This window comes from Haliotis cracherodii, unplaced genomic scaffold (genome assembly GCF_022045235.1).
Source record: "Haliotis cracherodii isolate W230 unplaced genomic scaffold, xgHalCrac1.p SCAF_3, whole genome shotgun sequence".
Lineage (NCBI taxonomy): Eukaryota > Metazoa > Mollusca > Gastropoda > Lepetellida > Haliotidae > Haliotis > Haliotis cracherodii.
This window is the reverse complement of record NW_027266286.1, coordinates 38,420,378-38,444,133: the sequence shown is the minus strand read 5'-3', so window position 1 is coordinate 38,444,133 and position 23,756 is coordinate 38,420,378. Positions and strand designations below refer to the sequence as shown.

General features: G+C 42.7%; 2 protein-coding genes across 8 annotated transcripts in view; one reads left to right on the top strand and one right to left on the bottom strand.

The window, feature by feature from the left end:
• LOC139473644 (transmembrane protein 39A-like) overlaps window positions 1-10,366 on the top strand; it is a 94,765-nt gene extending 84,399 nt beyond the window's left edge. For all 3 annotated transcript variants that reach the window (XM_071256323.1, XM_071256324.1, XM_071256322.1), the window contains 2 exons: window positions 9,723-9,843; window positions 10,075-10,366. In XM_071256323.1, coding sequence (XP_071112424.1) covers window positions 9,723-9,843; window positions 10,075-10,302 — 349 coding nt within the window. In that variant the 3' untranslated portion in view covers window positions 10,303-10,366. The remainder of the gene's footprint in view (window positions 1-9,722; window positions 9,844-10,074) is intronic.
• Window positions 10,367-11,669: 1,303 nt separating this feature from the next.
• LOC139474818 (unconventional myosin-VI-like) overlaps window positions 11,670-23,756 on the bottom strand; it is a 126,172-nt gene continuing 114,085 nt past the window's right edge. For 4 of the 5 annotated variants that reach the window (XM_071257944.1, XM_071257943.1, XM_071257947.1 and 1 more), the window contains 3 exons: window positions 19,356-19,376; window positions 15,588-15,803; window positions 11,670-14,590 (listed from right to left, as the gene is read on the bottom strand). In XM_071257944.1, coding sequence (XP_071114045.1) covers window positions 14,400-14,590; window positions 15,588-15,803; window positions 19,356-19,376 — 428 coding nt within the window. In that variant the 3' untranslated portion in view covers window positions 11,670-14,399. The remainder of the gene's footprint in view (window positions 14,591-15,587; window positions 15,804-19,355; window positions 19,377-23,756) is intronic. The other variant, XM_071257946.1, reaches the window with a different exon arrangement.

Here is a 23,756-nt window from a genome sequence, read left to right as displayed (position 1 = left end):
TCATATGATTCCAGAGCCGCTAAGAAGATCCATGTTATCACAGCTCCACAGATATTCAATGGCAGACTGAAGTCAGTGAAGGAAGCCATTGCATCATCAACTGGTCAGAAGTTTCAAGAATCCACAATCTCATTGGCATCCAAGATCCAGAAACGACCTGCAGATTTCCAGCATCAACAACAGAATTCTAAATCTCGTCACGTGAACTATGGTGGGGATTCTTTTCGAGCCTCTACATGGAAGGACAGATCATTTCACTCCAAGAAAAGTAACTCCAAAGATGATCATCCCACTTCACAAAGAGGAAGAGGTAGAGGCAGAGGAGGCTTCTGAGGGGGATACCGGAAATGACTCAACCAGAGATTTACAGATTCCTTCAGAACCTACCGACATTGCCTGCCCAGTGGACAACAATTTAGAACTTCAGAAGATCAACGCTACAACCACATTGAATCCTGTCAAACTAGCCTGTCTCACAGACATCGATCCAAGACTGTCCAAGTTCAGCACTCCCCCTACTTGGGAACCAGTCGGAGGTTGTCTTATGCAGTACTCAGACAACTGGGAAGCAATCACAGACGACTCATGGCTGCTCGAAGTAGTAAGAAGAGGCTACAAACTTCATTTCTTAAAACGCCCAAGTCATCCATCCTACTGGACCCAGATTCCATCTATCTTGCAAAGAGAGCTATCAGCATCTTAAAAGAGTCGGACACCTCTCACAGATTCTACTCCTCAGTATTGCTGGTACCAAAGAAGAATATTTCAGAGATGCAATTAATCATAGATCTAAAAGTCCCAAACACAGATTTTCTGGAAAAGCCTCACAAGTTTTAGATGGAATCTATCAAGAAGTTGAAGAATGCCTTGAGACAACCAGATTGGATGATAAGCATAGACCACCAAAGACCTAGAGCTGGATGCATTAATTCAACCCCCACCAGTTCGATTCTCAGAACTACATTGGTTGCTGACCTGCGACATGTCTCAACAACAAACTACCAGTCTACATCAGTCCAGTAACAGATGGGGGCTCCCCAGGTCGACGCTCTTTCTATGGACTGGGAGGGAATGTTCGCTTACACATTTTCCCCATGGATTCTTCTAGACAAGAGTTCTGAAGAAAATAGAAGAGACAGACTGCGTCATAATTCTCATAGCCCCGGCATGGCCAAACAGGGCTTGGTTTCCAAGGTTACTACACCGCCTAGTGGAAGAACCTCTGAAACTCACGGTATGTCACAATTTACTGAGACAAGCGAAAACGGACATATTTCACGCTTGGAAGTTCTCGCGAATAAGATGCAAGCCGCAGGTTACTCTAAATAAGCTGCACAAAGAGCTCATGGAGACCAGCATCACCTGCCCTATACAATAACAGATGGGACAAGTTCGTCGAGTGGGAATTATTTAGACGTGGAGATAACGATACCTATAGTTGCCGAATTCTTACTCTATCTCAGAAACGACAAGATATTTTGACATGGCACTACCTAAGGCTATAGATCCGCCCTGGCATCAGTATTACAACACGAATGCCCATATATAGGTACACACCCATTACTGAATCGACTCATGAAGTCTTTTGCACTGGAAGACATTGTAACACCACGTATATTTCCAAAATGGTATCTATCTATAGTATTGTCAGCATTGATGAAACCACCTTATGAACCCATGAGTAGTGCGACATTACTATTAGTTTCCAGGAAGACCGCTTTTTCTCCTAGCCATGGCCACTGCGGCTCGTGTATCAGAATTACACGCTATCTGACATGTCAACCGTAACTCATACCCAAATATGGAAATCAGTGTTGTTCTGATCACTTCCGGATTTTTTTGCCAAAACCAGTCATCGACATTCAGCCCACTCGGAGCCAGGCAATATACGATACCAGCCTTAAGTAAAAGTGTGGACTATCTGGACAGATTACTTTGTCCCATAACAGCCTTGACATACCTCATTACAGATACTCAACAGAAAACTTTTACTCACGAGACATCCGATCTGGATGCACTATACACACTGGGACCCTTGGTGACAGCCCAGGTGATAGTCTCCAAGTAGCCTTGCCTACCCTTCTTCTCTCGGGAACTTGGGAGGTGGGCTGGGTGGGGGGTGAAGATTTCAGAATACCTCATGAACTCAGGGTAGGTTGACCTTAGTTTGCTATTGGATAGTAGACAAGTCAAGTGGCAACACTGAAATCATAGATCGAAAGGATACAAGTGATATACGGTTTCTACATGATAATCTAGGATGTATGATGTACTACCACTGGAAGTAACGTTATGGAAGACCTCACATGCGGACTAACATCAAAATATGTTAAATATCACTATCCAAAAGGGCGTAACGGAAACTACGTCATAAGGTGGTATGAAATCATAGAAGACATGTATCGCAAATGAGGTCATTGAATGACAACCGGAAGTGATGTCACAGGTCATGTCATCACCGGAAGTGACATCATAATATGTTTAAGTATCACATTTGTGGCTAAATATATGTTTATTATATTCATAATATGACGTTTTTCTCTATGTCTAGCCTTGAAGTTAGGTAGGTCATTAGACATATCCTGTTTGGTCCCTTTTGTATACAATCCTTGTATTCCCACTTCACAAAAGCCAAATATCTAAAGGATGCTAGATACCAGTTTTATTTAAATTTGTATTGTGGTTCTCAGCATAAACAGGAATTTATGGCTATGATGTAATAGAGGTAGTATTCTTAGAATTATACACAATGATAACTATTGTTAGATTTTTGTGAATGTGTTAAAGCAGTGTCAGATTTGGAGTTGGTAGTTTCTGAGAAGACCAAGAGCTTGGATGATATATTCCAGTGAAGTAAATGCCTTTTTGTGTGGTATGCCACCACAACAATTTAAAGTCTACCCACATGCAGGCTGCCTAGTTTAGAGAGGAAGCAACTGCTCTCAGCGTCACAGATGCAGAGAGTGAATCCTTGTCACATGAACGGGAAGAGGTGTGTTTGAAGAAAATATAGAGGAGAGGAAGGCTATCATAGCAATATTCCAGCTATATAACAGCGGTCTGTAAATAATCAAGTCTGGACTGGACAATCCAGTGATTGACATCATGAACATCGATATTCGCAATTGGGATACAATGACATGCATCATCCAAGTCAGTGAGTCTGACCACATGATCCCTGTTAGTTGCCTCTTATGACAAGCATGGGTTGCTAAAGACCAAATATAACCTGGATCTTCACAGACAGTGGAAGACAGTCATGAGATCGTTTCTATGACTTGTACTAATACTACGAGATACTTCCATTAACTCTTTGTCCACTAAATTAAACTGCCTGCCTTAAGTTTAGGGGTATGCTGCCATGACTAATACAGCACCTTCAACAGGTTGGTGCCTCCTACACCGTTCATGCCCTGTATGTCTTCATACATGTGGCTGGTTCCTGTCGCCCCTCGGAGACACCCCTTAACAGGACGGGAATTCACATTGTTGCCTTGTGTGAGTAGTGAACGTAGTGAGCACCGCATCTGCTGGTCTAAAGAAGTCTAAGTCTCATATTTGAGTCTCATTCAAGAGGCACAACTGATTCTGAAACATACAGTACCAGGCATGATACTGCAGCCAGCTGACTTTTTGGACGAAGCTTTCACCACTCTGCCATGGTGTTAGCAAAGACAGCAATTAATGTTGAGTACAGGAGTTGCTGTTCCCCATATCAGTGCCATCTTTTAAAAAGGATGCACACATGTTTGGGTCTCTGTCAGGGAAAATTAAGTGATGAAAAGATCATCACAACCATCAACAATGACCTATAGTTAAGTCTTATGCCGCTTCCCTTGCCATCTCATGTCCTACTGCCATGATTAAGGTATTGCCTCATCAATCCACATACAAAGAAGGCAAAACCAGGCTTTTGGCTCTGCATGTGTGGTTGATCAACAAAGGGTGTTAATGACCAATGAAGGCACAACTTTATTGTTCTGGATTTCTCTGTTACTCTAAATAGTGTTATTCTGTTACTCTAAATGGTGTGCAGTCTGAAGACAGGAATCAATCCCACTTGTAAGTTGCAGAGAGCTGCCGTTGGTACATTTGTAGTGGCTATGCACTCACAGTTGGCAGCATATGGAGAGTACTTCTCTAGAGATAATGGCAATGCTTAAGAGCTTTCACCTTGAAGATCAGAAGCACCAGTTCAAAATGCATCTGATGTGAGTGTGTTATAAGGACATTTACCCACTAATCCCTACGTGTCATGAGCAGCAGCGTCAATACATTTTCTTTCCCAGAAAAATGTCCTTCATATTGTTTTTGCCATGGCAGTATGCTTGGCGAGGTGCACACCTTTGAATACCTTGGTGTTTTGGTTAAGAGATACCAGTTTCGATCACTGGTGTTAGTGCAGCAGTTGACAGTCCAGCGTGCACGTAGAAACAATTGAACTTCAGTTTTACCCGATATTTTGTGTTATGTCATGTGGTTTGTCAATAAATATTGTGAGGGAAAGATGTGACTGGTGATATGGGATTAGTGAACAAAGGCGCTTCAGCCTAGATCTAGAACATGACTTAATCCTGCCCAGGTTACTGACAGATTAGCATCACAGACTACAGACACCTCCACCAACTGTGGGTTCATTTTGCAATATGTTGTATCAGGATAAGAAATAATTTACCTGAATAGAATGTTAATATTATTATTATACTTCTCCTGATACAACTGCTCTAAGATCTGGCCTGCTTTCCTCCATCTGAAGGTTTTCAGATGAGAGGTAATTGGCGGTTCAAGGAAAGATAACTGATTAGCTACCTGGTGGTGAGCATCCCCTGGTGGAGGGGTACATTTTGAATTCATTTTTATGGGATCAAAGAGAGAGAGAATTTGCAATAGGTTGTATCAGTATATATATCAGTATGTCTGCACCCTGTGTATATATATAGATTGATATATCTATATAAACATCTTAGAATACATATAGAGTAGTGACTGCTGTCACTTTGTAGCCTTTGTATGTCTGCTGTCACTGTGTAGTCCCTGTTTGCCTGCTGTCACTGTGTAGTCCCTGTATGTCTGCTGTCACTGTGTAGTCCCTGTATGTCTGCTGTCACTGTGTAGTCCCTGTATGTCTGCTGTCACTGTGTAGTCCCTGTATGTCTGCTGTCACTGTGTAGTCCCTGTATGTCTGCTGTCACTGTGTAGTCCCTGTATGTCTGCTGTCACTGTGTAGTCCCTGTATGTCTGCTGTCACTGTGTAGTCCCTGTATGTCTGCTGTCACTGTGTAGTCCCTGTATGTCTGCTGTCACTGTGTAGTCCCTGTATGTCTGCTGTCACTGTGTAGTCCCTGTTTGCCTGCTGTCACTGTGTAGTCCCTGTATGTCTGCTGTCACTGTGTAGTCCCTGTTTGCCTGCTGTCACTGTGTAGTCCCTGTATGTCTGCTGTCACTGTGTAGTCCCTGTATGTCTGGTGTCACTGTGTAGTCCCTGTATGTCTGCTGTCACTGTGTAGTCCCTGTTTGCCTGCTGTCACTGTGTAGTCCCTGTATGTCTGCTGTCACTGTGTAGTCCCTGTATGTCTGCTGTCACTGTGTAGTCCCTGTATGTCTGCTGTCACTGTGTAGTCCCTGTTTGCCTGCTGTCACTGTGTAGTCCCTGTATGTCTGCTGTCACTGTGTAGTCCCTGTTTGCCTGCTGTCACTGTGTAGTCCCTGTATGTCTGCTGTCACTGTGTAGTCCCTGTATGTCTGCTGTCACTGTGTAGTCCCTGTATGTCTGCTGTCACTGTGTAGCATTTGTATGTCTGCTGTCACTGTGTAGTCCCTGTATGTCTGCTGTCACTGTGTAGTCCCTGTATGTCTGCTGTCACTGTGTAGTCCATGTATGTCTGCTGTCACTGTGTAGTCCCTGTATGTCTGCTGTCACTGTGTAGTCCCTGTATGTCTGCTGTCACTGTGTAGTCCCTGTTTGCCTGCTGTCACTGTGTAGTCCCTGTATGTCAGCTGTCACTGTGTAGTCCCTGTATGTCTGCTGTCACTGTGTAGTCCCTGTATGTCTGCTGTCACTGTGTAGCATTTGTATGTCTGCTGTCACTGTGTAGTCCCTGTATGTCTGCTGTCACTGTGTAGTCCCTGTATGTCTGCTGTCACTGTGTAGTTCGTGTTTGCCTGCTGTCACTGTGTAGTCCCTGTTTGCCTGCTGTCACTGTGTAGTCCCTGTATGTCAGCTGTCACTGTGTAGTCCCTGTATGTCTGCTGTCACTGTGTAGTCCCTGTATGTCTGCTGTCACTGTGTAGCATTTGTATGTCTGCTGTCACTGTGTAGTCTCTGTATGTCTGCTGTCACTGTGTAGTCCCTGTATGTCTGTTGTCACTGTGTAGTCCCTGTTTGCCTGCTGTCACTGTGTAGTCCCTGTATGTCAGCTGTCACTGTGTAGTCCCAGTATGTCTGCTGTCACTGTGTAGTCCCTGTATGTCTGCTGTCACTGTGTAGTCCCTGTATGTCTGCTGTCACTGTGTAGCATTTGTATGTCTGCTGTCACTGTGTAGTCCCTGTATGTCTGCTGTCACTGTGTAGTCCCTGTATGTCTGCTGTCACTGTGTAGTCCATGTATGTCTGCTGTCACTGTGTAGTCCCTGTATGTCTGCTGTCACTGTGTAGTCCCTGTATGTCTGCTGTCACTGTGTAGTCCCTGTTTGCCTGCTGTCACTGTGTAGTCCCTGTATGTCAGCTGTCACTGTGTAGTCCCTGTATGTCTGCTGTCACTGTGTAGTCCCTGTATGTCTGCTGTCACTGTGTAGTCCCTGTATGTCTGCTGTCACTGTGTAGCATTTGTATGTCTGCTGTCACTGTGTAGTCCCTGTATGTCTGCTGTCACTGTGTAGTCCCTGTATGTCTGCTGTCACTGTGTAGTCCCTGTTTGCCTGCTGTCACTGTGTAGTCCCTGTTTGCCTGCTGTCACTGTGTAGTCCATGTATGTCTGCTGTCACTGTGTAGCATTTGTATGTCTGCTGTCACTGTGTAGTCCCTGTATGTCTGCTGTCACTGTGTAGTCCCTGTATGTCTGCTGTCACTGTGTAGTCTCTGTATGTCTGCTGTCACTTGATACACCCTGTATGTCTGGTGTCACTTGATACACCCTGTATGTCTGGCGTCACTGGATACACCCTGTATGTCTGGTGTCACTGGATACACACTGCATGTCTGGTGTCACTGGATACACACTGTATGTCTGGTGTCACTTGATACACCCTGTATGTCTGGTGTCACTGTGTAGTCCCTATATGTCTGCTGTCACTGTGTAGTCCCTGTATGTCTGCTGTCACTGTGTAGTCCCTGTTTGCCTGCTGTCACTGTGTAGTCCCTGTATGTCAGCTGTCACTGTGTAGTTCCTGTATGTCTGCTGTCACTGTGTAGTCCCTGTATGTCTGCTGTCACTGTGTAGCATTTGTATGTCTGCTGTCACTGTGTAGTCCCTGTATGTCTGCTGTCACTGTGTAGTCCCTGTATGTCTGCTGTCACTGTGTAGTCCCTGTTTGCCTGCTGTCACTGTGTAGTCCCTGTATGTCTGCTGTCACTGTGTAGTCTCTGTATGTCTGGTGTCACTTGATACACCCTGTATGTCTGGTGTCACTTGATACACCCTGTATGTCTGGCGTCACTGGATACACCCTGTATGTCTGGGGTCACTGGATACACACTGCATGTCTGGTGTCACTGGATACACACTGTATGTCTGGTGTCACTTGATACACCCTGTATGTCTGGTGTCACTGGATACACCCTGTATGTCTGGTGTCACTGGATACACACTGTATGTCTGGTGTCACTGGATACACACTGTATGTCTGGTGTCACTGGATACACCCTGTATGTCGGGTGTCACTGGTATAGACATCTTAGAATACATATAGAGTAGTGTCTGCTGTCACTGTGTAGCCTTTGTATGTCTGCTGTCACTGTGTAGTCCCTGTATGCCTGCTGTCACTGTGTAGTCCCTGCATGTCTGCTGTCACTGTGTAGTCCCTGTATGTCTGCTGTCACTGTGTAGTCCCTGTATGCCTGCTGTCACTGTGTAGTCCCAGTATGTCTGCTGTCACTGTGTAGTCCCTGTATGTCTGTTGTCACTGTGTAGTCCATGTATGTCTGCTGTCACTGTGTAGTCCCTGTATGTCTGCTGTCACTGTGTAGTCCCTGTATGTCTGCTGTCACTGTGTAGTCCCTGTATGCCTGCTGTCACTGTGTAGTCCCTGTATGCCTGCTGTCACTGTGTAGTCCCTGTATGTCTGCTGTCACTGTGTAGTCCCTGTATGTCTGCTGTCACTGTGTAGTCCCTGTATGCCTGCTGTCACTGTGTAGTCCCTGTATGACTGCTGTCACTGTGTAGTCCCTGTATGCCTGCTGTCACTGTGTAGTCCCTGTATGTCTGCTGTCACTGTGTAGTCCCTGTATGTCTGCTGTCACTGTGTAGTCCCTGTATGTCTGCTGTCACTGTGTAGTCCCTGTATGCCTGCTGTCACTGTGTAGTCCCTGTATGTCTGCTGTCACTGTGTAGTCCATGTATGTCTGCTGTCACTGGATACACCCTGTATGTCTTATGTCACTTTATAGTCCATGTATGTGTTGTTATGTGTCTGCTGTCACTGTGTAGTCCCTTGTATGTCTGGTGTCACTGGATACACCCTGTATGTCTTATGTCACTTTATAGTCCCTGTATGTGTTGTCACTGTGTAGTCCCTGTACATCTGATGTCAGTGGATACAAACTGTATGTCTGGTGTCACTGGATACACACTGTATGTCTGGTGTCACTGTGTAGTCCCTGTATGTCTGGTGTCACTGGATACACCCTGTATGTCTGGTGTCACTGGATACACACTGTATGTCTGGTGTCACTTGATACTCCCTGTATGTCTGGTGTCACTTGATACAGCCTGTTTGTCTGGTGTCACTTGATACAACCTGTTTGTCTGGTGTCACTGTAAACACACTGTATGTCTGGTGTCACTTGATACACCCTGTATGTCTGATGTCACTTGATACACCCTGTATGTCTGGTGTCACTTGATACACCCTGTATGTCTGGTGTCGCTGGATACACCCTGTATGTCTGGTGTCACACTGTATGTCTGGTGTCACTGGTTACACCCTGTATGTCTGGTGTCACTGGTTTCACACTGTATGTCTGGTGTCACTGGATACACACTGTATGTCTGGTGCCACTTGATACACCCTGTATGTCTGGTGTCACTGGTTACACACTGTATGTCTGGTGTCACTTGATACACCCTGTATGCCTGGTGTCACTGGATACACACTGTATGTCTGGTGTCACTTGATACACCCTGTATGTCTGGTGTCACTTGATACACCCTGTATGTCTGGTGTCACTTGATACACCCTGTATGTCTGGTGTCACTTGATACACTCTGTATGGCTGCTGTCACTGGATACACACTGTATGTCTGGTGTCACTGGATACACCCTGTATGGCTGCTGTCACTGGATACACACTGTATGGCTGCTGTCACTGGATACACACTGTATGGCTGCTGTCACTGGATACACACTGTATGGCTGCTGTCACTGGATACACCCTGTATGTATGGTGTCACTGGATACACCCTGCATGTCTGCTGTCAGTGTACATTCCCTGTATGTCTGTTGTCGGTGTACAGTCCCTGTGTGTCTGATCTCACTCAGTAGCCCCTGTATGTCTTTTGTTTCAGGTGGTCGGAGCTGCAGGTGTGGCCACAAGGTGCTCTAGTCAAACATGTCAGGGGTTTGTTTAAAGCTGAAGGTATAAATGTCACAGCTGAACCAGGAAACAGCATGCATGGCAGATTTTATGTAAGTGGAATATTTTCTTTCAATTGTTGGAATATATATGTTTATTACCATAATTATGCCTTGTGAAACATGGGCCCCTTTGTAAGAACAATATGATTCAAGACAAGTGTTCAGTAGTTTATGAAAATGCTTACAAAGCACACATGTAGTTATATTGGATATGTGCTGAGTACTACAAACAATGCTACATTACCGAGTGTCTTTTTTTCATATTTTCTTTTAATTTTGCAGTTCCTGTTTCACAAGCCACTTCGGGTTATCAACTGGTTGCTAATCTTGGCCTGGTTGTTGGTGGCATATCAGTTTTTCCGCTTGCTGCAGTGCATGGAGTGGAGTCACATCATCTGCCTGGCTCTCATTCTGTTCTGTAACTACTATACATTATTTAAACTGATGAGGGACAGGTTCATTATGGCCAAGTGCTACAAGGAAGAAGAGAGTATTAACAGCAACTCTTAGCCTCAGATACTGTGTTGCCATGTAGCAATTGCAGTTTTTGTTGTGGAACATGTCAGTAATGTAATAAACGTACTGTTTTTACAATGTAATTAATGTCTATGTGTTGTCATGTCAAATTGTCTGACCATGCTCTGGATGAGGTTACTAATCAATGGCTTGTGTCTAGCAATGCTGCAAACAGACAGTCCAGATTGAAAGATACTACAAGATGTTGGCTCACATGACTTTCAAGTTCATCCCAGAAATGAAGAATGGGGTTAACTTGTTTGATAGGCATTACTTAGAAGTTGGCGGATGACAAGATAGACACAATTTTTTTATGGATAACAACTTCCCTTTGTTGTCACACCTACCTATGTTATCCCACTCATGTATGCCCTTGTCGTTACTGTTAATCCTCCACTTGCTATATATATTCTGCACTATGTCCCTCATTCAGTCTTGCTTGACAACGGTATAAGGATCTATACCGAAACGTCGCTTTTTACAGTATTAAAGAAGTTGTTATCCATAAAAAAATTGTGTCTATCAAGAATGGGGTTGAGGTAAACTTTTAGCAGTACAGGGATCTTCCACACTGAAATCACACCTTGGTTTGTTGAGATCATTAGCAACCTGTCAGAGTGAATTCCCAATGCTTATCATTTGTTTGCTGTCATGATTATTATTGTTAGAAAGCAATAAGAGGCGGTTGTGTAGCCTCATGGTTAGAGCATTTGCTCGTCATGCCGAAGACCAGGGTTTTATTGCCCATTTCTGGTGTCCATGCTTGTGATATTGCTAAAAGCGGTGTAAAACCAACCTCACATCAAAGCAACCAATTGCTTACATTACAATCATGGCTTTCTTCATGCAATTCCCTGAATGTTGAATTGAGCACATTCAATAGGCAATATGTAAGTAGCCACATATACATAATAGACACTCCATGGATACTAGTGTCATATCTCCTTTATAACCTGGGAAATGTTTGACACATGTCATAGGTATTCAAGATCATCCTGGAGGCCTGATAATTCAAAAAGTATGTACTGTACATCAATGCAACTTGGTACACATCTCCCTTGTAATGACACACAATCAGATTATGTGTCACCTTTACAACCCTAGGAAATAATATTTGCACATTGATATGTCAAGTTGTAAGGTAGTCCTGCAAGTCAAAAACTTTCCTGACTAATTCAAGGATTTTCTGTTAGTTAATGAAACTTGGTATCTTTCATCATTATGGCAGGACACAGGTCTGAAAAGGTCAAGAGTGACCCATGTGTAACATCAAGTTCACATTGAAACAAAAGTTAAAATCCATAAGTTAATTATTTCTGTTTCAGGATCTGTCGAACAAAAACATTGAAACATTTGGTGTCAATCCTCTTTATTCATTACACACAATACAGAGAAGCTTAGAATAGACTGAGTGACATGGCCAACAATAAGTGATGGTGCTGTAAACATGACCAAATTGTGCATACATTCACAGAGCTGGCCCAACAAAACACTTCATGTTTCATTTTGAACAGTTTCATAAGTAAGCTTTGTGTCCGAATCTGAAGTTCCCCCAACCACAAACAATTGACTTTCAGCTGTTGGCTATATACCATTTAACCATAGGATATCGGTATGCATGTGTACGTAGGATTCTGCAAAAGCCATGAAGAAAAAAAAAGGGGTAAAATATAGATAAATAGGTGGGATTGTAAACTGTGACCCAGACCATTGGTATCCCAATTATTAACAGTAAGCACATGCCATATGTATGTGTCACAAGTGAGGCTTGTAGGCCCACAAGCTTGTCATGACCAGATGTGAAGATACACTGGGTGGCCTGAATTACCAGCGGCATAGGTTCAGCTTACATGAGGTTTCATCTGACCAAGCTGTAGCTTCATGTGACACCTGCCCCACAGCATTCTTCATTTATTCTACTCATAAATGGTTCATTAGGATTGCTTCTAATAATCTTTTCTAAAAATCATCAGAATTAGGATATTTGTTATGGGATCTAGCAGATGCTACAATGAATGGAGGATTCAGATCAGATGAACACTTCATCCTATAACAAGCACTATCTTTTTTTAAGAGAAGGCATAATATTTAGGAAGTCAATTAACCTGAAATTGTAATGTTGCAATGATATACCTTACTTTACTGGTGGGCGACCTCAGAAACATCTTCACCTTTCTCATCCACATTTTCTTATAGAATATCATTTGTGCTTTTACTTAATTTACCAGATCAGCTCCACGGAGCACAAAAGCCAGTGTCAGGTTGGATGACCAGAACATAAAACTGCCCTCGGGGGAATGCAATATTTAGGGTCTCAATGGATCAACACAAAACATCAACACACTTCACTTCAGACACAAACAGACCAAATAACAGTACTTATATTCACTCTTGTACATGAACAAACAAATATTAATCTGTTAACAAGTCAACATGTTCCCTGTTGGTGTACAGACAACTGCATAGCACAGAGTATGGAGGGATCTGTGGGACAGGCACAGTGCAGTACACTTATCCTCTGGCTTGTATATAACCCACAACTTGTGGTACTCCAGGAAAACATGACAGTCACCATGTGCCAGGAATGATTGCAGTATCACTTGTACTCCATAAAAACATCTAAAAATATATCCTAATTGTTGGTGTGATCACGGGATAAAGGGATAAAGGGATAAAAGAGGACTGAAATGTAAATATGTGATGTTATTCAGAACAGATGGTGTTCCGATAAGGTGAAACAATAATAAAAATAGCTGGTGTAATTCTGCCAGTCATCATAGAGATGGTTGACACTTGAATTATTTCATACTAGTAACAATCACATGAAGACCACAACATTGAGCCTACTGAGGCAGGGACATGTCATCAAATGTAGAGAACACTGTGGAATCACAATATAAGAATGCTTGATGGATTTTCATTTCAAGAGACAGTAGGACATAAATCGACAACGTAATCAAGCATTTTAAACAATAAATAAAAGTTACGACATAACAAACTACACAACTTCACAAGATAATTATTTGTATAAGGGAAGTTTCAAATGCAATTCCTTGAAAACATTCTCCCACAACCTGGTCACAACATGTTGGCCACAGGAGGCATGTGATGTCACCACTCAGCACCATGTTGGCCACAGGAGGCATGTGATGTCACCACTCAGCACCATGTTGGCCACAGGAGGCATGTGATGTCACCACCCCACAACATGTTGGCCACAGGAGGCATGTGATGTCACCACCCCACAACATGTTGGCCACAGGAGGTATGTGATGTTACCACCCCACAACATGTTGGCCACTGGAGGCATGTGATGTCAACACCCCACAACATGTTGGCCATGAAGTCTTAAGTCTCCAACAGTACTGTCTCCTGTAGATGTTATGCCACACAACATGTTATTAACATGTAAACATTTGTTTGTATTGTCTAAGTCTAATTAATCAGTAATCCTCCCGACCTGCACTGGAACTAAACTGGTAATCTGTTCTGATGCCATAAACTAAACATAACAACAGGGCATGCCAGCAGCCTACCTTCTACCTGAACACAACTAAGTACAAATAAAACATGCTATAGTCAATACTTACATTCTAAAACACACTTAACAATAATAAATCTTTGACAGTATTAAAGATTGGTTTCACAAAAAAAGGCTGGTGTAAAGATTTGAATTCAGTATGTTTCAATAACATTTAACAAAATTGCCTACATAATCAAAGAGAGGCTCAATGTTAATTGACCAATAAATGTAGTCTACCAACCATCAAATGTTCCCTCATACCAAATAAACAAGCACATACCAAACTAGAGGTGTATAACAGTCACTCTACTTCTTAAACAGCACTTGTTCTTCCTGTATGTCAAAACTGAACTAAGATGTGTTGGGTTTCTCTTTGTCAAGTTCTCACTGCCACCTGATTCTCAGGAGAAATGTCATCCTTGATCAATTGTTTCTGAAGGTCACTGGACAGTAATATGGATTAGTAATCTGTGTCTGTTCTCAGTAAATCAAGCCTCATATACAAATATGCTCTTTCACCATGTTATAAATACTCTACATCTGATATGCACTGAACTAATTAAAATAATTATTTAGTAATGCCTAGTTTCTTTTGCAGGTATTTTGAGGAGACTCTCTGGGAATTCTTCTTTAGAATAGCTCCACCATCAAATTTGCTCCACTCCTCCTCAAACTCATTCTCCAAAATTTCAGCTCCCTTCCGATTGGTTAAACCAGTTTCCTGTAGGCTCAGTTCACACATCTGCATGTCATCCACACCTGCAGGGGAAAGTCAACAGTCAGTGTACCATTGCTCTGGTAGCTCCAGACAGCAGGCAGTGTCATACACAGCCATCATATAACAAATACATTGTAACCATGTTTAGTTATTTCTGAATAAAAGTTTATCCACCATTTATAAACTGACCAAATAAAATGAAAAGAAAAGGACTTTGATTTTTTATTCCTCATAGAAACTTGAGTAGCTGTAAAATCAGGAACACCTACACTACAAAAGGAAAAGAATATATGGATGTCAACTTCTATATTATGAGGAACACAATGTTTCTCAGTATATGATGAAGGAGTAAGGATATACTCCGAAAAATTGTGTTCCTCATAATAAAGAAGTTGACATATATATATTCTTTTCCTTATGTGTATCACTTCTTAATGCCTTTCAAATCCTACAGTTATCAGGAAGATGCAACAATACAATAGTAGCTCATCTAAAATCTTGAATATTATGATCAGTAGAGTCATACAAGGGTGAAAAAGGATATACAACAGATATAACAGAGATCTCTACTAAACAGACTTCCTCACAGAATAACTTGAGAGTACTACATGACCAATGGCAATATCGATTTGATACAGGAAAACATAATTTGTTGTTGTAAGTCATATCAAATTTCACTAAGATACATGAAAACTGATGACATTTTCAATAATGGTGCCATGGCAACCAGGTAAGATCAGGTAAGAATTTTGTAAACACTGTAACCAGCATCATTCAGGAAAAAATAATTTTCAAAACAGATGGTGTTACGATGTGTAAATTGGTGGAATGCATGTCATTGTGCCTCAAGGGCATGGATCAATGCCCATGCTGTGAGTCACTGTTTAATAACAGGCTGCCGTGAAATAGATGACTTATTGCTGCCTGAATCATGAAACTGCACTCAACAATAACCAGTACACAGATCACTGATTTAATGCTTAGACAGAGTCACCAGAAGTACTCACTATTCTCTGACAGTCTGCTGAGATCACCTACCTGCCAGAAAGAGAACTGGCTGTTTCCCAGGGTAACACTCCATCTGTCTGGCTATCCACTGACCATCAAAGTGGGCAAACCAGAAGCCATGTTTCTTCTCCACACCTCCATCTCTGTACTCGTCTGCTGGGCGAGAGAAAGGGATCCGGAAGTAGCGTTGTTCTGCCTTCGCCTGGGAACTGGCCTGGCGTGCTGGTGCCATAGACATACTCTCAGCTGGCAGACAATAAATGGTCACAGTTATTCTCTCATTCCTAGATATTGCAGATTGCACAAAAGACAAGGTAAAAGGATCAATTAAGGCAACAATTTTACTACGTACTGTGTCAACAATACATTATAGACACAACAAAGTCAAGAACCAGGCTTAAGTATTATTCAGCATTTACAATGAGATCCCCAAACTGAAGGGACATATTCCGATTGTGCCTGAAGACTGTAGATGTTGTTGTATGTTCTGCCAGCTGTCCTACAGATTTTGATTTCATGCAAACATCACCTAATCTAATGACATGTGACATACTACATATATCCCATGTGCAGACAGTGTATGTGCTACATATATCCCATGTGAAGACAGTGTATGTGCCACATATATCACATGTGAGGACAGTATGTTCTACATTTATCCAACAGGAAGACAGTGTATGTGCTACATATATCCCATGTGAGGACAGTGTATGTGCTATATATAGCCGTGTGAGGACAGTGTATGTGCTACACATATCCCACGGGAAGACAGTATATGTGCTACATATATCCCATGTGAAGACAGTGTATGTGCTACATATATCCCATGTGAAGACAGTGTAAGTGCTACAAATATCACATGTGAGGACAGTATGTTCTACACATATCCCACGGTAAGACAGTGTATGTGCTACATATATCCCATGTGAAGACAGTGTATGTGCTACAAATATCACATGTGAGGACAGTATGTTCTACACATATCCCACGGGAAGACAGTGTGTGTGCTACATATATCCCAGGTGAGGACAGTATATGCAACATAAATCAATGTAAAGACAGTGTATGTTCTACATTTAACATATGTGAAGACAGTTTAAGCCATAAGAAGACAGTGTCTACAGGGGTCTACATAATAATGTTTTTATCTAGCATACATACACATGCAGCATCTCTTGCAATATCAGTAAAATTTACATGCACATGACCATCACCCTGTCTGCCCAACCTTTCTTCACAATTGCTTATACAAGACTTTGTTTATCACAAACCAGTTGTTCAATACTCCACCAAACACCAGATAATACTGTAAACCTTGAAATTAATGCGAGCGTGAATTTAATGTTCGCATTTATTAAACTTCGCATTTATGTCTCCAATATTACTATCAACAATAAGAGGGAGTCACTAAACACTTTGGATAGTGGAAATACCAGCTTGAATATAAACACAAACACGGTTTATTGAGCAGCAGTTGTAACAAGTATATAACAATGTCATTCAAAGAATAGAAATAGGAATTACACAATAGGCATCGGTGAGCTATCACTGCTGGGGTCAAGAGTTCTACCCACTTGTGTCAAACTAGGCATCACTGAACACTCCAGCTGTCCAGACAGATGCCACCCATGCAACACTTTGTGAAAGGCTGACATGACCCAATTCGCACAGATAGGCATCATCACACTCAGATCTATAGCCTTTGTCCTGTCATTTGCCTTCAAGCTTGTTGACACCTCTGCATACCAATTAGTGAACTCTTGTTGGTTCAATTATTTTATTGTCTTTGAACTTCCTTCATGCCAGTCAACAGAATACACATTTAAACTGTGTTGTTTTTTAGAAAAACACTGTTTATTGTTTTTACAGAAGTGCTCTACTCAGTGCTAATAAGCAGTGCTATTTGCTGTTTGATTGGATTAAGGTAAAGGTTGGATTAAAGGTAAGGATATGTATCACTGGGGAGGGGGTTTGATGGAGTTGCATTGATATTGAGTTGCATTTTTGGCTAGAGGTCAGCAGTCGTAATAATTTGGAGACACATTAATTTCAAGGTATATAGTATTTGTTACACATACTCACTAAAATTGACCACTATACAGTACACCAGTGTGTTCTGGTGAGTTGGGGCAGTAGGCTCATGCAGGAGCAGATGCCACCATATAAATGAGTATATACAGGAGTGAAAAAAAGGTGGTTTTATACATGAAACTTAATTAACACCTGTCTTGCTGGATATTTGCGCCAGACATGCTGGTGCTTGTGAAAGTGACAATAAACACTGTTTTACATCTTTTAGCCAGGTCAAATCAAATAATCAAATCATGTTGCAATCAGAGGTACTTATTGTGATTTTAAACCTCTGATTGACCAATTTGAATTGGGTATTTCCAAATTCATGGTATAATTCCCTTAAATATTACAATACCATTGAGTTATCTCAACTTGCTCAATCAATGACAAAACTCTATAATGTACTCCTCACAGAGGTCAAACGGCAAAAGCTTAGCTTTCAGCTGGAGGTACCTGAAATGGCCATCTTTGGCAGGTATTCCCAGGACCTCAATAGCTGAGTTGAGCCAAAATAAAGTAGGAAAAGTCCATGTCAGGAAACCCGGAGCCTGCCAAAGGTGTGAACAAGGTCTAAAGACCAGAGACACCGGGTCGAGTCCAGGTACAGGGGAGCCAAATAGGCAGGACCCTAAATTGGGTACCAGTGAAGGAATGCCAAGATCGAGAGGATTTTCGAACATCAACATTACAGGGTTCAGGGGAGTGAGTGAGTATGGTATTACGCCGCTTTCAGCAATATTCCAGCAACATCACGGTGGGGAACACCGGAAATGGCCTTCACACATTGTACCAATGTTGAGGGGTTCAGGGGAGCAAGTTCTTGTCCAACCAATAATCTAAGAAGAGACTGATTATGGTGTTACACGCTCAATCTCCATGGGAGGAGGGGCACCATGGCTGTGGAGACAGGCAGCAGCAGAGGCACACTCAACACCTCATGATAACATATGTGGGGAGATGAAGTGAGCCCCACAACCTTAATGATTTAGCTGGTGTCTCGAAAGAATGAGAGGACAAACAATTTGTATTCCCCCCTCTCTACCCTGCATGCTGAGTACTGCTCTTTCCTGAAGCAGCTGCAGAGACATACTCCTCATGCTCCACCCATGTAGCTTCATCTCAGCCCACACATAAGCATGTAGCCTGCCTGGCAACAAGACAAACATAAGGGGTGTAGCTCTTCATCCTTCAGAGGGAATGAAATGATGGTCCTGGTGGCAAAACATCCATGCATAAGGTACAATGCCAGAGCACAAACTTGTCAAGTGTGCAAAGTGGAAACACTTCGGCACAGCACAAGCCAAAGCTGAGAGAAATTAGGAACCTGGTGGTTCACATGCACTGGTCACAGCAACCAAGGATGGCTCCCAGGTAAAAGATAAGGCTTTACTGTTTTACCTCTTTGAGGAGTACACACTATGGCCATGAAAAGTAAAATTAATGGTTATTTTTAACATTTAGCCTGTGGTGCTTTTTGCAACATCATTGCAGCCAATATTGATTAATTGTGACTATGGATTTCCATTTTAGTTCCACAACAAGAATGGAGTCACCACTGGGTGATTACAACAGATTGTTTCATGGTTGTAGGATACAGCGATGTATCAAACAGTGCTTCAATACATCTCATCACACTTAACAGGGAGTGTATTGCAGTGATATATAGGGGGAAGGGTGGGGAAAGTAACATGCTGAAGGTTGGGATAGAGACACCAGGTAACTCACCAGCCCTAGAAATTGGTGGTGCTGAAAGAACAACACCATTGTGACAACATATCAGAATCACCAACATTAACATGCACAAATCAGCACAGACAAAAAGCAAGAAAAATCCATCACAGTACAAACAGTTGCTTCTTTTGATGCCGCAGTGCTACACTGACAACTTGTCATACTATCTACATAAAAGAAATAACACAGACAAGAACACAACATACATCCATATCCATAACCATAACCACAAACACCTACATCCATCACCACAAACACCTTCCTACACAATGCTATGTGTGAATGTGTCATCAGAAAGTTACCCTCCCGCTTGCAGCAGACCCAGTACATTGTGTCATCAACATATCACTGGCTCATACAATACTGCTTGCAGCAGACCCAGTACATTATGTCATCAACATATCACTGGCTCATACAATACTGCTTGCAGCTGACCAAATACATTATGTCATCAACACATCACTGGCTCATACAATACTGCTTGCAGCAGACCCTGTACATTATGTCATCAACACATCACTGGCTCATACAATACTGCTTGCAGCAGACCCAGTACATTATGTCACCAACACATCACTGGCTAATACAATACTGCTTGCAGCAGACCCAGTACATTGTGTCATCAACACATCACTGGCTCATACAATACTGCTTGCAGCAGACCCAGTACATTATGTCATCAACACATCACTGGCTAATACAATACTGCTTGCAGCAGACCCAGTACATTGTGTCATCAACACATCACTGGCTCATACAATACTGCTTGCAGCAGACCCAGTACATTGTGTCATCAACATATCACTGGCTCATACAATACTGCTTGCAGCAGACCCAGTACATTATGTCATCAACATATCACTGGCTCATACAATACTGCTTGCAGCAGACCAAATACATTATGTCATCAACACATCACTGGCTCATACAATACTGCTTGCAGCAGACCCTGTACATTATGTCATCAACACATCACTGGCTCATACAATACTGCTTGCAGCAGACCCAGTACATTATGTCACCAACACATCACTGGCTAATACAATACTGCTTGCAGCAGACCCAGTACATTGTGTCATCAACACATCACTGGCTCATACAATACTGCTTGCAGCAGACCCTGTACATTATGTCATCAACACATCACTGGCTCATACAATACTGCTTGCAGCAGACCCTGTACATTATGTCACCAACACATCACTGGCTCATACAATACTGCTTGCAGCAGACCCAGTACATTATGTCATCAACACATCACTGGCTCATACAATACTGCTTGCAGGAGACCCAGTGCACTATGTCACCAACACATCACAGAGCCTGTACATTATGTCACCAACACCTCACTGGCTAATACAATACTGCTTGCAGCAGACCCTGTACATTATGTCATCAACACATCACTGGCTCATACAATACTGCTTGCAGCAGACCCAGTACATTATGTCATCAACACATCACAGACCCTGTACATTATGTCACCAACACCTCAGTGGCTAATACAATACTGCTTGCAACAGACCCTGTACATTATGTCATCAACACATCACTGGCTCATACAATACTGCTTGCAGCAGACCCTGTACATTATGTCATCAACACATCACTGGCTCATACAATACTGCTTGCAGGAGACCCAGTACACTATGTCACCAACACATCACTGGCTCATACAATACTGCTTGCAGCAGACCCAGTACATTATGTCATCAACACATCACTGGCTAATACAATACTGCTTGCAGGAGACCCAGTACATTATGTCACCAACACATCACTGGCTCATACAATACTGCTTGCAGCAGACCCAGTACATTATGTCATCAACACATCACTGGCTCATACAATACTGCTTTCAGCAGACCCAGTACATTATGTCATCAACACATCACAGACCCTGTACATTATGTCACCAACACATCACTGGCTAATACAATACTGCTTGCAGCAGACCCAGTACATTATGTCATCACCACATCACTGGCTCATACAATACTGCTTGCAGGAGACCCAGTACACTATGTTACCAACACATCACTGGCTCATACAATACTGCTTGCAGCAGACCCAGTACATTATGTCATCAACACATCACTGGCTCATACAATACTGCTTGCAGCAGACCCAGTACATTATGTCACCAACACATCACTGGCTCATACAATACTGCTTGCAGCAGACCCAGTACATTATGTCACCAACACCTCACTGGCTCATACAATACTGCTTGCAACAGACCCTGTACATTATGTCATCAACACATCACTGGCTCATACAATACTGCTTTCAGCAGACCCAGTACATTGTGTCATCAACACATCACTGGCTCATACAATACTGCTTGCAGGAGACCCAGTACATTATGTCACCAACACATCACTGGCTCATACAATACTGCTTGCAGGAGACCCAGTACATTATGTCACCAACACATCACTGGCTCATACAATACTGCTTGCAGCAGACCCAGTACATTGTGTCATCAACACATCACTGGCTCATACAATACTGCTTGCAGCAGACCCTGTACATTATGTCATCAACACATCACTGGCTCATACAATACTGCTTGCAGCAGACCCAGTACATTATGTCATCAACACATCACTGGCTCATACAATACTGCTTGCAGCAGACCCAGTACATTGTGTCATCAACACATCACTGGCTCATACAATACTGCTTGCAGCAGACCCAGTACATTATGTCACCAACACATCACTGGCTCATACAATACTGCTTGCAGCAGACCCAGTACATTGTGTCATCAACACATCACTGGCTCATACAATACTGCTTGCAGCAGACCCTGTACATTATGTCATCAACACATCACTGGCTCATACAATACTGCTTGCAGCAGACCCAGTACATTGTGTCATCAACACATCACTGGCTCATACAATACTGCTTGCAGCAGACCCAGTACATTATGTCATCAACACATCACCGGCTCATACAATACTGCTTGCAGGAGACCCAGTACACTATGTCACCAACACATCACTGGCTCATACAATACTGCTTGCAGCAGACCCAGTACATTATGTCATCAACACATCACTGGCTAATACAATACTGCTTGCAGCAGACCCAGTACATTATGTCACCAACACATCACTGGCTCATACAATACTGCTTGCAGCAGACCCAGTACATTATGTCATCAACACATCACTGGCTCATACAATACTGTTTTCAGCAGACCCAGTACATTATGTCATCAACACATCACAGACCCTGTACATTATGTCACCAACACCTCACTGGCTAATACAATACTGCTTGCAGCAGACCCTGTACATTATGTCATCAACACATCACTGGCTCATACAATACTGCTTGCAGGAGACCCAGTACACTATGTTACCAACACATCACTGGCTCATACAATACTGCTTGCAGCAGACCCAGTACATTATGTCATCAACACATCACTGGCTCATACAATACTGCTTGCAGCAGACCCAGTACATTGTGTCACCAACACATCACTGGCTCATACAATACTGCTTGCAGCAGACCCTGTACATTATGTCATCAACACATCACTGGCTCATACAATACTGCTTGCAACAGACCCTGTACATTATGTCATCAACACATCACTGGCTCATACAATACTGCTTTCAGCAGACCCAGTACATTGTGTCATCAACAAATCACTGGCTCATACAATACTGCTTGCAGGAGACCCAGTACATTATGTCACCAACACATCACTGGCTCATACAATACTGCTTGCAGCAGACCCAGTACATTATGTCATCAACACATCACTGGCTCATACAATACTGCTTGCAGCAGACCCAGTACATTGTGTCATCAACACATCACTGGCTCATACAATACTGCTTGCAGCAGACCCAGTACATTATGTCATCAACACCTCACTGGCTCATACAATACTGCTTGCAGGAGACCCAGTACATTGTGTCATCAACACATCACTGGCTCATACAATACTGCTTGCAGCAGACCCAGTACATTATGTCACCAACACATCACTGGCTCATACAATACTGCTTGCAGCAGACCCAGTACATTGTGTCATCAACACATCACTGGCTCATACAATACTGCTTGAAGCAGACCCTGTACATTATGTCATCAACACATCACTGGCTCATACAATACTGCTTGCAGCAGACCCAGTACATTATGTCATCAACACATCACTGGCTCATACAATACTGCTTGCAGCAGACCCAGTACACTGTGTCATCAACACATCACTGGCTCATACAATACTGCTTGCAGCAGACCCAGTACATTATGTCACCAACACATCACTGGCTCATACAATACTGCTTGCAGCAGACCCAGTACATTGTGTCATCAACACATCACTGGCTCATACAATACTGCTTGCAGCAGACCCTGTACATTATG